The 14,777-nt window shown below is 48.3% G+C and overlaps 1 protein-coding gene across 2 annotated transcripts in view; it reads right to left on the bottom strand.

The window, feature by feature from the left end:
• LOC137630418 (UPF0598 protein CG30010) overlaps nt 1–14,777 on the bottom strand; it is an 88,566-nt gene that overhangs the window by 61,015 nt on the left and 12,774 nt on the right. For both annotated transcript variants that reach the window (XM_068361878.1, XM_068361877.1), the window contains exon 2: nt 7,166–7,388. In XM_068361878.1, coding sequence (XP_068217979.1) covers nt 7,166–7,318 — 153 coding nt within the window. In that variant the 5' untranslated portion in view covers nt 7,319–7,388. The remainder of the gene's footprint in view (nt 1–7,165; nt 7,389–14,777) is intronic.

Here is a 14,777-nt window from a genome sequence, read left to right as displayed (position 1 = left end):
TCAAACCGTGGGTCCGGCACTCCAGGGTTCTGAGTCTTGGCAACAAACTCAGGGACGAACCTGAACGTTACCTCCCCCCATCCCCTTGAATGGGCGATGTCGTATGAGAGACCATGAAGTTCACTGACCCGCTTGGCCGAAGCCAGAGCGAGTAGGAATACCGTTTTCCAAGTCAGGTGTTGGTCAGAGGCCTGGCGTAATGGTTCGAACGGGGGTCTCTTCTGAGCCCTGAGGACCTGAACCACGTTCCATGGAGGAGGTCTCACTTCCGACTGAGGGCAGGTAAGCTCGTAGCTTCGTATGAGTAAGGAAAGTTCCAGCGAGGAGGAAATGTCAATTCCTTTCAGCCTGAAGGCTAGGCTTAAGGCTGAGCGATAGCCTTTCACCGCCGAGACCGAAAGGCGCATTTCCTCCCGCAAATACACGAGAAACTCCACTATTGCTGGAATAGTGGCATCGAGGGGAGAGATACCCCTCCCACGACACCAACCACAGAGGACTCTCCACTTCGCCTGGTAGACCCCTGCGGATGACTTTCGCTGGTGTTGAGACATCCTTTCCGCAACTTGTTGCGAAAAGCCTCTCTCAGTGAGGAGACGCTGGATAGTCTCCAGGCGTGAAGCCGAAGCGATGCTATGGCTTTGTGGAAGATGTTGGAGTGTGGTTGTCTGAGTAGCTCGTGTCGTGGGGGAAGCTCTCTCAGGAGTTCCGTCAGGAGCTGCAGAAGGTCCGGGAACCACTCTGCATGATGCCATAGCGGAGCTATTAAGGTCTTGTTGAGCACCCTTCTCATCAGACAGAACGGTGGGAAGGCGTAGACGTCGATGTTGTCCCACCGTTGTTGGAAGGCATCTTGCCAGAGTGCCTTGGGGTCCGGGACTGGGGAGCAGTACAGCGGCAGCTTGAAATTCAAGGCTGTCGCGAACAGGTCCACTGTCGGGGAACCCCACAAAGTCAGGACTTTGTTGGCTACTTGAGGATCCAAAGACCACTCGGTACTCACTATCTGCGAAGCTCTGCTCAGACTGTCAGCGAGCACATTCCTTTTGCCAAGAATGAAGCAAGCTGATAGATGTATCGAGTGGACTTCGGTCCACCTCAGTATCTCTACTGCAAGATGGGATAGCTGTCGTGAAAAGGTACCTCCCTGCTTGTTGATATAAGCCACTACTGTGGTGTTGTCGCTCATCACCACCACGGAGTGGCCCGCCAGGGTCTGTTGGAACTGTTGAAGGGCCAGAAATACAGCCTTCATCTCTAGTAGGTTGATGTGGAGGTACTTTTCTGATTCTGACCATAGGCCTGAGGCCCTCTGGTTCAGAACGTGGGCCCCCCACCCTTCTTTTGATGCGTCCGAAAACAGCATCAAATCCGGGGGAAGGACGAGAAGATCCACTCCCTTTCGAAGGTTGTCGTCGGTCAGCCACCATTGCAGGTCCGTCCGTTCCGCAGGTCCTATCGAGACCAAAGAGTCCGAGAAATCGATGCCTTGATCCCACCGGGATTTGAGCCGCCATGGCAGGGATCTCATCCTGAGGCGGCCGTTGGGAACTAGATGGGCCAAGGAGGCTAGGTGACTTAAGAGACGTAACCAAGATTGGGCTGGAAGGTCTTCTCGACTGAGGAAAGGCTTTGCAACCCTCCTCAGCCTCGCTATCCTGTAGTCTGATGGAAAGGCTTTGTGGAGATTGGTGTCTAATATCATGCCTAGATATACCAGTCGTTGTGTTGGGAGCAGAGAGGACTTCTCGAGATTTACCATGATCCCTAGATCTTGGCAAATTCCCAGAAGCCTGTCTCGGTGTCGAAGAAGGGTCGACTCCGAGTCTGCCAGGATCAGTCAATCGTCCAGATAACGGAGGAGACGGATGCCGTTCCTGTGCGCCCACGAAGATATCAGTGTGAACACTCTGGTGAACACCTGGGGTGCTGTGGAGAGACCGAAACACAGCACCTTAAACTGGTAGATCTTGCTGTCTAGGCTGAATCTTAGGTACTTCCTGGAAGATGGATGGATTGGGATCTGGAAGTACGCGTCCTTCAGATCCAGTGTGCACATGAAGTCTTGCGGTCTCACTGCAAGTCTGACCGTGTCTGCTGTCTCCATGCTGAACGAAGTTTGCTTGACAAACTTGTTCAGGGCTGAGAGGTCAATGACGGGTCTCCAGCCTCCAGACGCCTTCTTTACAAGAAAGAGTCGACTGAAGAAGCCTGGGGAGCCGTCTACGACCTCCTGGAAAGCATCCTTCTTGAGCATGGTCTCGACTTCTGCCCGAAGGGCTAGCCCCTTTGCCGATCCCATGGCATAGGAGCTCAACGACACTGGATTCGCTGTCAGGGGAGGTTGAGATGTTATGAACAGGACGCGATATCCTTGTCCGATCACAGAGACCGTCCGGGAATCGGCCCCGTGTTGCTGCCACCTGAGCATGCAACTTTGCAGGCATCCCCCTACAGGTGGACACGCAGGGGGATTGTCAATCCTAGCGTTTGCGGCCTTGGCTGCTCCTTCTAGGATTTCTGCCTCCCCTGGAGGACTTTTCGCACTTCTTGTCTTTGACAGGAAAGGGCTGCTGTTTAGACACCTTGGTCTTAGCTGCCGGAGCCTGCTTCGGTGTCCTGCGAGGCTGCTGTTGCTGTTGAGGAGCTGGAGGTTTGTAGGGCCGAGATGTAAGGGCCTTCTGGAGGAGCAAATCATGACTCGTCTTCCTCCATCTCTCAGCTGTCCGTTCTATTATATCCTTGGGCTCAAACAGGTTTCCTCCAAGGATGGAGGAATGTCTGAGCTTGCTGACATCCATAGCGGGGACCTTCGGGTGGAACCTCTCAGCCACCGCATCACGACGCTTTAGAATCGAGTTAGCCCACAGGTTAGTGACCTGGTGAGCCAAAAACTCGATGGAGCGCGTGCCCGAGAGGAGGAAGGTCTCCAGGGCCTTCCTATTGCTCTCCTTGGACAAGTCCTCAGAGTGCAATAGGATGCCCAGAGACCCTAGCCAGACATCCAGCCACGAAGTGGCCTGCATGGCACACTTCGCGACTTTCTCTTGGCTTAGGATCTCCGACGCTGAGAATGTCACCTGCCGGGCATTGAGTTTCTCTAGAGAGAGACCTCTGGTGAGCTCTTCCACAGAGTGGTGGAGGGGAAGAGCTAAACAAGACTCCTCCATGATCTCGAAGTACCTCCTCTGCTGAACGCGAGGAGGTGGGAGGAGCTTGTTCCCGGCAGAAGAACGGCTGGAGGAGGCGAGCTCGGAAAGCTGGCCCTCGACCTTGTCCCTGGCACTCTTCACCCCCTGGGACCATGGCAGGGCTGCACTGGCCTTGGGGGGCTTCTGAATACCATAAACTTGGTCCAGGACCGTATCCTTGCCTTCGCGAGGGGCGGTCTCGGGGTCCTTAAAACTATTGAGTTGCCTCATTAGATTAAGGACCTGCCAGAAGGCGTGCTCTGACTCGCGCTGCTCTCCTCCTTGTGGACTGGCAGCTAAGTCTCATGTCCCCAAAGGCTCTTCTTGGGGGGACACGCAGACGTTCTCCCGGGGTACGGTTGGCTCTGGACGAAACCTCGAAGATGACTTGGGTATTGTCTTTGAGTCCTTGGGCTCCCTCCTGGGAGGGATACAGGACTCCAGCAAAGAGGTCTGGAAGGACCCTCCTACGCGAGACGTTTCTCTTCTTTGAGGTGGGGTTCCTCCCATTGGTGCCGTAGGAGAGTGCCTCACCTCGCTGGATTCTCCCGAGGACGGGAAAGGTTCTTCCGTAGGAGAAGGAGAAAACGCCTACAAAGGGGAAGGGGCCTTCCCGACGGACCTCGTGGGAGCCAGCTTAACCCTGGGAGAAGTTACCCCAAAATCCACTCCTCTCCTTCTCTTCAGCGGGGGCGAGGGAGCCTTTGGTTTTAGTCCCAGAACAGCGAGGGCTGGCTTCATAGCCTGCACGACCGCTTTCATCAGGGAACCAAACCAAGGCTGGCGGCTGACTGACACAGTGTCAGCGATTCCCGCTGGAGGGAAGGGGATCGGCTGATCCTTAGGAGTGGATACTACTGGGCCTGCCTGAAATGAAGAAAGGGAAGAAGAATGTTGCCTGGACCTCTCCGGTGAATCTTCCTGCTCCTGGACGCGTACTCGGCGCTTACGAGATGGCGATCGCGAGGACGATCTGGAAGCACGCGACCCCGGCAACTCGCAAGGTTGGGCGCGCTGCAAAACCCGGCGGGAATTGCGTTGGGGGCCGCGCGATGGCAAAATCACTGGGTCGCGCGCAGGCGCGCGGAGATGAGCGTGCGGGCGAGATGGCGCGCGGGCATGTGGACGCGCAGGCGAAGGTGTGCGTGAATGCACAGGTGAGGGTGTGCGCGAGTGCCCGAGTGATCGCTGGCGATCAGAAGAGCGATGGCGCGTAGGCGATCGGTGGAGCAAAGGCGAGTGTAAGCGCGTTGGCGAGCGATGGCGCGTTGGCGAGCGATGGCGCGTTGGCGAGCGATGGCGCGTTGGCGAGCGATGGCGCGTTGGCGAACGATGACGCGTGGGGCGAGTAGGCGACCGACTGCGCACAGGCGAGTTAGCGCGTGGGCGACTCGGTGACCTGTGGCGATCAGACGCGTGGGCGCGTTGGCAAGCGTTCGCGCACGGGCAAAGGATCGCGAGGGCGCATAGGAGAACGCTGACGCGTAGGATGGCGCGCAGTGGCGCGGAGAGAAGTTGCCAACTTGGGCGCAGGGCCAGGGGGCGATGATGTGCTCGAAGGCGAAGGCTCGTGGGCGGGCTCAGGAGTCGACTCGTGGGCGTGCGGGCGTGCATGCACTTTAGAAGTGCGCACCGGAGAAAACGCACTGTGGTGCGTAGGCGGTGGTCGACACGCAGGGTAACGCTGGCGAGGCAAAGGATCAATGTCCTTGCCTGCGCCCAGATCCAAAGGTCGTGGGCATGTGGGCGAACGTTGGCGCGCATCAGGAACTGGGCACGCAGTAGTGCGCTGACGAGCAGGAGGTTGACGGCGCTCAGGAGACTGTTGACGCGCAGCAGGAACAGAAGAGCGCTTGCGTGCAGGCGAGCAGGTGAACGCTGGCGAGCAGGAGAACGCTGGAGATCAGGAGCGCGCTGACGAGCAGGAGAGCGCTAGCGATCAGAGGCGCGTCGCCGATCAGGAGAGCGCTGGCGAGAAGAGTCTGATGACTCAATCGCAGGAGAGCGCTTGCACGCAGGAAAGGGCTGGCGAGCAAGAGAGCGCTGGCAAGCAGGTGAACGCTGGGGAGCAGGAGAGCGCTGGCAATCAGGAGAGCGCTGGCGAGCAGGAGAGCGCTGGCGAGGAGAGTCAGGTGACTCTTCAACAGGAGAGCGCTTGCGCGCAGGAGAGCGCTGGCGAGCAGGAGAGCGCTGACGAGCAGGAGGGCGCTGGCGATCAGAAGAGCGGTGGCGCTTCCGCGCTACTGAAGGGCGCACAGGTGAAACCTGGCGCGGAAGGGACTTACCCACGTCGTGGGATAAGCCCTTCTGCCCCGAAGGGACCGGTGCTTGAGTTAACAAGGAAGATCTGGCAGGCGCAGGAGATCGCGAACGATCTGCGGAGAGGTCCAGTGATGTTACTGCCACGGTCTGCTCCCGACGAGAAGAGTCCTTTGCAGGGGACGACGAAGATGAAGACCCGAAGAGAAGGCGCTTCTTAACTCCCTTGTAAGGAGAAGGAAGGCCTCGGCGGCAAAGAGGAGGGCGAGCCTTACAGCGAAGACGACCTCGAGGCAGGGTATCACCGTCGTCGGTCCTCCGAAGAGGAGTCTCTGTTAGTGCATTCCCCCGAGGGGGAGGAACACCCGCAGGAGAGACCGTTGGACCCAGCTTTCCCCTCGAAGGATGTTCGGAGGGGGAACCTGAGCCTTCAGCAACATCCGCAACAGTAGCAGCTGGGGTTTGACCCGACCCGTCGGATGCCTCTGCCACAACAATGTCAACAATAGCCAGAGGGTCTACCTCTGGTATTACCGGCGACTGTTGGACAGCTGCCCCCAACTGGATCAGATCAAACAGGGCTTCCTTGGAGGCCGAGCCCTTAATCCCCAAGGAAGCCCATAGCTGGAAAAGATCATTGTTAGATACAGTCTGGTCATAATCAACAAAATCAATAATGTCCTCCCCCGGAGTAGGAGGGGGAGCTGCCTCGCCATGGGAGGCAACGCCCTCTCCCGAACCCCGAGATTGGGAAACAAAAGAAGGACCTACGCTACCACTCGGCGGCCTCTCGCGAGAGATCGAACGAGTGGGAGCTTTGGAGGAGGTTCGGGCAACGGAAGAAGAGTCCTTGGAGCCTTCCTTCCCCAAGGCAGTCCTTGAGGGAGAACGGTCTCGCTTAGAACTCTTCTTACGCCGCCGGGCAAACCTCTCCCACTGGGAGGTAGGCCACTCCCTACATTCCATAAAAACATTTATCACTTTCACACCGTTGACCTCGACACTGCGGGCAAAGGGTGTGAGGGTCTGTATCGACCGCCGACATGAATGTTCCACAGGGGCGGTCGGGAAGTCCAGGGCATTTCTGCATAATGGGAAGAAAAGGTAGAGGCCAACTTCAAACACACAACTGAAAGAAAAAGAAAAACAGATTAAGGCTGTCAAATATGCGAGGACGAGATAGACACATCTGTACATCGTCCGAGCCAAAAGTGAAGTGAGGCAGCTCACCGGTGTGTGGGGGGGGGAAGGGTATCTAGCTACCCCTCCCCTACCCCCGTGCTAACTAGCGCGGGGGTAGTTTAACCCTCGTTAAAATCTAATGGCTCGTCATTTCGGCTACGCCAAAAGTAAACCCTATGTAAATAGCGTGGTTTGTATTTCGGTTACGGAACAAATGAAAAATTAAGATAAATGTTTGCTAGAGTCCTTCAAAATCCCTTGAAATTTATCAACACAGATTTAATACAAAAAAATAACATAGAAAACAGGTCTATGACTTAGTAAAAGCTGCAAAAAAGCTGTGTACAGTATAATATGAGGATACTGGATTCTTCAAACAAGGAAGCAGAGTGCTTACTTGCAAATGCTAAATTGCATAATAAAAAAATTCAGCAGCTTACATAAAGCTATGAAAGCCAGGTCTGCTAATGTCAAAAGTGTTATTACAAGAGCACTTAATATAAATAGTATACAAATGAAAATAAAATGCTTACCATTCCCTGATGATCTATGTAATAAAAATATTCACGAATTTTTGCAGAAGGCGACTGTCCCTGAACATATTCAACAGCTGCTCCATTGCTACTTTGTCTTTTGTAGAAGCTGTAACTTGTACATCTCTTACATACTCTCATAAACGGCAGCATTTTGTAGCAGAAAGTGATGGTGCCCTTCACTTTCAAGGCTATTTCTTCACTCGATAGAAGTGCACAATTCCTGTTAATGAAGAGTATAAAAACTTAGAAATTATAAAAACACCCTTAAATACGACAAATTTGGATGTAATTTGTATTTGTTCTAACTATACAAACCTGAGTCCTTTACATAAGATAGAATATCAACGGAGTTGGCATACAAGCCAGTTAAACTTTTATAAAGAGGTGTAAACAGGTGCCCAGTAGTTACTGGTTGAGAGCATGGCAGCCCCATCCCCTTGCTTGCTAACTTTGATTGTGCTCAAGACTTTCTAGGACATAGGTGATGGTGGAGAATTACTGTATAAATAAACGACACAAATACGAAACTTCGTCATGTACTTAGGAGATTCGCCCTTAGGTCGGAGGAAGTCCCTATTCCTTAAAGTGGTGCAGAGTTAAGGTTCCTTACACCTCGTGCACCCGTGGTTTAGCAATACCAACAGGTCCATGGGTTCTAGGAATTCTTGCCGCATACATTTTCGCCGTAGGACTTTTTGTCACGGACTTTTTCCCGTAGAAAACTTTGCCGCTAGGTATTTCTGCTGTAAGGAATTCTTGCCGCAAATTGCATATTACTTTTATAATTTAAAGGTATATGAAAGAGTTGACCTATAAAAAAAGTAAGTATAGTGGCCTACATACATAGCCTACATCTAATGCGATGGATGGTCTCTGATAATTAGCTCTTACTTATGAAGTTTTAAACAAGCAGTTTTAGCCCATACATACACTCCACTGGTCTTTGATAAAATAGCTCGTGTGCTTCTAAAGTTTAAAACAAGTTGTTTATAAACAAGAAGTATACATACCTACTTACATACATACAAACACACATACATCTAATTAGCTCTTACTTAGTAAGTTTTAAACAAGCAGTTTTTAGCATACATACATACACACATACATCTAATTACCTCTTACTTAGTAAGTTTTAAACAAGCAGTTTTTAGCATACATACATACACTCTACTACATACATGAATGCCGTATAATTGATAAAATATATCTAGATTATGAGTATAAAAGGGTATGAGAATAATAGTGTATTATAAAACAGTTTATTTATTTAAAACAAGTAATAAATTTAAGAGCAATTGAAGTTACAATAAATATTCAAATATTCATCATTGTCAAAATAAAATCAATAACAAAGGTATTACAATATAGAAGGTTTATTTATTTAAAATTCAAAATATTTAAAAAAAAAAAAAAAACTTTAATCAAGTTTAGAATGAGTACAAATGCATTGCAATACTCCGTAAATAGTGTACTTTACGCTGAAAATCATATCTCGAAACAATTCTTTGTATTCTTACATAAACATCTTTGTACTTTTTCTTCATGTGAGATGCTTCGCCGCGTTCAATATCAATTCTTTTCTTTTTTGCTAGACTCTCTTCGTTTTTCAAAAGGTTAATTAATTGCCAAATATTTGGGTGGATATTTGTAACGGAACTTTGCAAGGCATTATGAAACCCATCTACACTATTATTGGTGTTTGGTAACTTATTTAAAGTCCGTTCATAAACATTCCACATATCCACAGGAAATGTTGGACCGACTCTTCGTCTACGAGGGCCCCTGCATCTTACCCCACCAATATAATACGTCTCAAAATAAGATACCAGGTCCTGAGGCAAATCATCCTTGTCAACTAGTTCCTCAAATGCTCTAATAACGTCACTAGAAGCAACAAATGCAAGTGCTGTAAAGCATTTGACCAAGGTGTTAAATTCTGAATCACTCTGGTAACGCACTTTATGGCCAAATTCACAGACTTTTCGAAAAATATTTTTAGCTAAATGAAACAAACATCCGGTTACACTCACATTTGTTTTAAACTTTAGAAGCACACGAGCTATTTATCAAAGACCAGTGGAGTGTATGTATGGGCTAAAACTGCTTGTTTAAAACTTCATAAGTAAGAGCTAATTATCAGAGACCATCCATCGCATTAGATGTATGTATGTAGGCCACTATACTTACTTTTTTTTTATAGGTCAACTCTTTCATTTACCTTTAAATTATAAAAGTAATATGCAATTTGCGGCAAGAATTCCTTACGGCAAAAACACCTAGTGGCAAAGATTCCTGTGGCAAAGATTCCTACGGCAAAAAGTCCGTGACAAAAAGTCCTACGGCGAAAATGTATGCGGCAAAAATTCCGGTCACCGGTCCATGGCCCATCCAATAAAGGGTGTGTAGCAAAAATTGTGTGTAGTAACAATGGGGCATATAAATGTCAATAGTTTTCTCAGTTAAACATTCTCCCCCTCAGAAGTAGTGTGGAGAATGACACTTCTATACATATTAGAACAGCTACAGGCTAGGGGAGGCTTACCTGCAAGCATATTGATTCCAGCTGATAGGGTTTCCATTGCTGTGTCCCAATAGAGGGGAAGATGACAGGGAAAGGAAAAGGCCAGTCAATCTTCACTTTCATCCCAGCATAACACATAACCTTAATGCTCAATTCAATGCTAATGGTCTTGTAAGAGGAGCTGAGGCAGCTATACCACCAGCTGTGTAGCTACCACAGATCCTAGCGAAAAGGTGTCCAGGGACCTGTGAGTCAATTCCCGCAAGAAATGAGTAGTAAACATGGCCTGTCATTTTCAGATGCCTACATGGAGTATCTGCACCACAGAGATTCTTACAATCCAGCTGACTTCTCTGATATCATAAGCTCTAACCCAAGTTAGAGGTAAAGGTGGTGGATAAGTAGAGTCCATAAACTCCCTTAGCCAAGGGGTATTGTATTTTAGTCAACTTCTTGACTGTCTCCGTGCAGACGAAGAGGCACAGCAAGTGTGATTGAGTTATTTGTGTATGTATAAAGTAGCACCTCAGAGCCCCCACAGGACACAAAAAAAGCTGATCAGGATCACTAGTTACTGTTCTAGGGCTCACGACCTGAAGTGAAGAAAACCTATAATTGGGATTTAACGGATTCTGAGTTTTAGCTGCAAACTCAAAGACAAAGATGAACGAGACATGTCTCCAATGCTCAGTATGAGCGACACTAAAGGAGAGACCATGAAGCTCGCTGACCTGTTTGGAGGAGGCTAAGACGAGCAAAAAAATCGTTTTGAGGGTAAGTTTTCTGTATGAGGCAAGTCTCAACGCTTCATAAGGTGCCCTCCTAAGGGACCGCACAGCCTTAGTAACATCTTAAGGTGGGGGTTTTACCTTTATCTGCATGAGCATAGCAATTTCTGCTGAAGAGAAAGTACTGTATTGACTCCTTTCAGCCTAAAGACCTGGTTCAAGGCTGAGCAATAGCCTTTCACCACTGATACAGAGCTGAGATTTTCTCTACGGATACAAATTATAACTTGGCTATACATGTACAAGGAATAGGGGCTCTGAAAGGAGAAACACACCTCCTACGGCACCACCACAGAGGATAGCTACTTGGCTTGGTACACAAAAAAATGAAGATATCTGGAGGTATCCCGCTATCTGCTAAGCAACTTTGTGGGAACAGCCTTCCTCTGAGAGGAGATGCTGGATAAGCTTTGCACATGATGCCATAGAGATTCCACCAAGCTATGACATATCTGGGCATGTGCTTCGGAGGAAGAAAGGGAGGGGGGGGGGCGGCGCTTCCTCATATTCCTTCAGTAACTACCGGCCATCAATTTACACCTCGTCATAAAAATTTAACGATTGTGTATTCCATGTAAAGGACAAAAGTTTGTATTTGTGATAAAACAAATATCTTCAAACTAAAATACAATTATACTATTGTACTAAGTTTTCAATGAAACATGTAATATGTTACACTTTGCAGTTTCAAGCTACAAAATTATGGTGTTTTCTTGACCATACAGTATATATGAACATTGCCTCTTGAAGCCATCAAACTAAACCAATACCAAATACCTGAAAGATAGTAGACCATCTTACTGATGAACCATATTCTTTGAGTTATTAAACTCAAAAGTATACAATACATCCCTGTAGTCCTTGAAAATTTGAGAGGTATTTAACAGCAGAATATATTTTAAAGGCAAAATTATCAATGGTCTCAACCAAATCAGTAGGCAGAAGACTGTAAAATAAATTTTTTTTTTTAAGTAATTTGGTTTTTTCCTAACTATACAGACCTCAGCCCTTTAATAGGGGTATGATTTAAGTGTTACAGAAACTTTTCTGTTTAAAATCTATAACAATATGTCAGTAGTTACTGGTGGGTGGCAGTGAAGACCCATCCCCTCACCAGCACACAACGTAGTAACTTTGATCTTCACCGAGGATTTGAGGTGTGGATGAAGCAGATTCATGATAACATTTTTGATTTCGTATTTCTGACAGCCCCTTAGATCACAATGACTTCTTGTTAAAGGTCTCCTCCGTTGAGGATCACTCTTCAATAGGTGAACGCACATAATTCCGCTACCACACGTCATGTGTGTGTGTGTGTGTGTGTGTGTGTATGGAGGCTAGAAGGGGTGCTGACCAATCATAACACTTGGACTGTTCATGGTCCGATGAGTGAACATAACCAGATGGGTAAGGACAAACTGGAGATTGTGCTCTAACAGGATAGCACAAGCAAACATATGAGAGCGCACAGAGAGATGAGCTCTCGTGCTTCATAGTGCAACCCGTGCCAGGTGAGCAATAGCAATCAGGTGGATGCATGCAACCAGAAGAGCTCTCCAGAAATAGGTAAACCTTCATCTATACAAATGGGCAAGCAAACAGGTTAGTGTGATGCATGCGTACACGAAAGGATGAGTGTAATGCAAGCATACACAAACAGAAGAGAGCGATACTTACGTGTACGAATAAGAGAGCGCGCATGAACAAGAGAGATTCTCAGGTTGAAGACGGCAAGCAAGCATTTGAAAGCAGGCAATGTGCTATCTCGATCTATCAAGCGCGTATCATTAAGTTTAACAGAAGCTATGGCGCTCCCATAAAGACATGCATGAACCAGAGAGCTAGTATATGACAAATTCGTAGATAATTTGTATTTTTCCTAACTATACAAACCTTAGCTATTTATTAGGGGTTATACTTTCGGCGGAGCTGAAATGACGAGCCATTAAAATTTAGCGAGGGTTGACTACCCACACCGCTAGTTAGCGGGGGTAGTGGGGGGGTAGCTTGCTACCACTCCCGTTCACACACCTGTGATTTAGTCACTTTGCTTGGAGGTAAGACTTCAAGGGGGATAGGGATGGCGGGCAAGTTTGTATAAATAGCTAAGGTTTGTATAGTTAGGAAAAATACAAATTATCTACGAATTTGTCATTTGTTCCGTAACTGGAATACAAACCACGCTATTTATTAGAGAGGGTAGGATGAAGAAAAGAATAAGAGCCAGTCGAATCTTTTCATTCACGCAGACTAAAACCGGGTAACAGTGCCCTCAACCTTCTACTACTTGTCCAATAAGGAGCTTGAGGTATAAAACCAGCTGTTGTGCAGCCACCACCAGAACGATAGAGATTGTATCGAGTTCATGTGGGTCACGTCTTGCAGGAGAAAGGTTGTGAAAGTCAAACCTGCGTCACAGAGTAATCTACTAAGAAGGACCAGGGGCATAGTTATGCCCCTGACACTGTGAGTCGTCATGTCAAGATGATGTTTCGGTGATCCTCCTCTAGTCTCTCCCAGTGCTGATGACAAGAGAAGGGACACGGGCGGGCTGTTGCCGTTTTCTTTAGGTAAAGTCTCATACCTTACCCTGGGTACAGTAACAGATGATCTGGATTGTTCGTTACCGAGTGGAGACTTGTGTAGGATCTGTCACCTCTGGCGACATACTCAGGGATGAAACTGAACATTGTCTTTCGCCCTTCTCAATAATGGGCGATGTCGAAAGAGACCATGAAGTTCCTTGACTCGTATGGTTGCTGTCCGAGTGTGTAGGAACATTGTGTTCTTAAATCAGGAGAAAATTTGTTGCCTGGTGAAGTGGAACATAAGGAGGTCCCTTTAGGGATCGGAGAATTTGTACCATGTTCCGAGAGGAAGGTCTCAATTCCGACTGGGGAAAGGCAAGTTGTTAGTCCGTATGAGTTAGGAAAAGTCTATCGATGAGAGGGTGCCCCTTTCTTTCAGTTTGAAGGTGAATGATCAAGGTTGAGTGATCATCTTTACCTGTCGAAACTGAATAGGGGGTCTTTTCCTCTTGTATATACTCGAGGATTCCGCTACTGCTGGAATCGAGGTATCGAGTGGAGACACACACTTTCACATGACACCAACCACACAAAATGTTATACTGCCTGGTAGACTGATGCTGAGGAATTCCTCAGATATCTAGACAACCTTTTCGCAAAGAGGTATTGGATAGTCTCCAGGCGTACAATCATAGCAAAGCTATAGCTTGTGGTAGGTGTCGAAGTGGGTTGTCTGTGATGTGGAGAGGGTTCTCTTGGAGACTCTACCAGGAGCTGCAAAAGGTTTGGAAACCGTTCTGCATAATGTCATAGCGGAACTAGGAGAGTCCTTGAGAGGTTGACCGATGTTCTAGCCTTCTTGAGTGCCCTTCTCCAGATAAAACCGGGACGAGACGTAAACGTCATTGTTGTACCCACCGTTGTTGCCAGAGAGCCTTGGGGTCTAGGGCTGGGGAGCAACGGCAGCCTGAGATTCAGGAGCGTTGCAAACAGACCCCTAGTTGGAGGACCTCGTAAAGTCGGGACTTTGTCGGCTACAAGGCGTTCCAAAGTCCATTCGGTATACCTTATCTGAGATGCTGTGCAAAGATTGTCGGCGAGCACGTTCTTCTAGTCTGGAATGAAGCGGGCTGAGAGTGGTACCGAACGGACTTTGGCCCATCTTAGTGTTTATACTGTTAGATGGGAAGAGGCTACGAGTTAGTTCCTTCTTGCTTGTCGATGTGAGTCTCTATGTGGTGTGTGGTGTGTCGTCCATCACATCACTGAGTGGTCTGTTAGGAACCGATGAGGCTACTGAAGGACTGGAAAGTTGGCCTTCATCTCTTAAGAGATTTAAGTGAAGGTACTTTCAGACTCTGTCCAGAGGGCTGAGGTCGTGTGCTGCAGCACTATGGTCCCTCCTCTCTTCTTTTTCCGACTCAAGCCTCTTGGAATGGGAGTCGTTCTCGTTTCGAGAAGGTTTTGTGGAGATTGGTGTCTAGAATTATTCCCAGATACACCAGTCTTCTGGGAGGGAAGTAGGGAAGACTTCCGTAGGTTTACCCCTATCACTGGATCTTGGTAAAAAGGCTTCAGAAGTTCCGGTATTAATGCAAGGTTGCCACTGAGTCTGCTAAGGTCAGTCAGTCGTCCCGAGACAGAGGAGACAGAAGCCGATCCTGTGAGACCAGGATGGGTGTAGTGGAAAGACCGAAGCACAGTGCCTTGAACTGGTGTTTCTTGTTTGTCTAGACTGAATCTTCCAACCTTCCTAGATGGATGGTTTGGAC

The sequence above is a fragment of the Palaemon carinicauda genome, chromosome 38 (genome assembly GCF_036898095.1).
Source record: "Palaemon carinicauda isolate YSFRI2023 chromosome 38, ASM3689809v2, whole genome shotgun sequence".
In the NCBI taxonomy this organism is placed as follows: domain Eukaryota; kingdom Metazoa; phylum Arthropoda; class Malacostraca; order Decapoda; family Palaemonidae; genus Palaemon; species Palaemon carinicauda.
The sequence above is the reverse complement of the archived record's forward strand: the minus strand, read 5'-3'. Positions and strand labels throughout refer to the sequence as shown.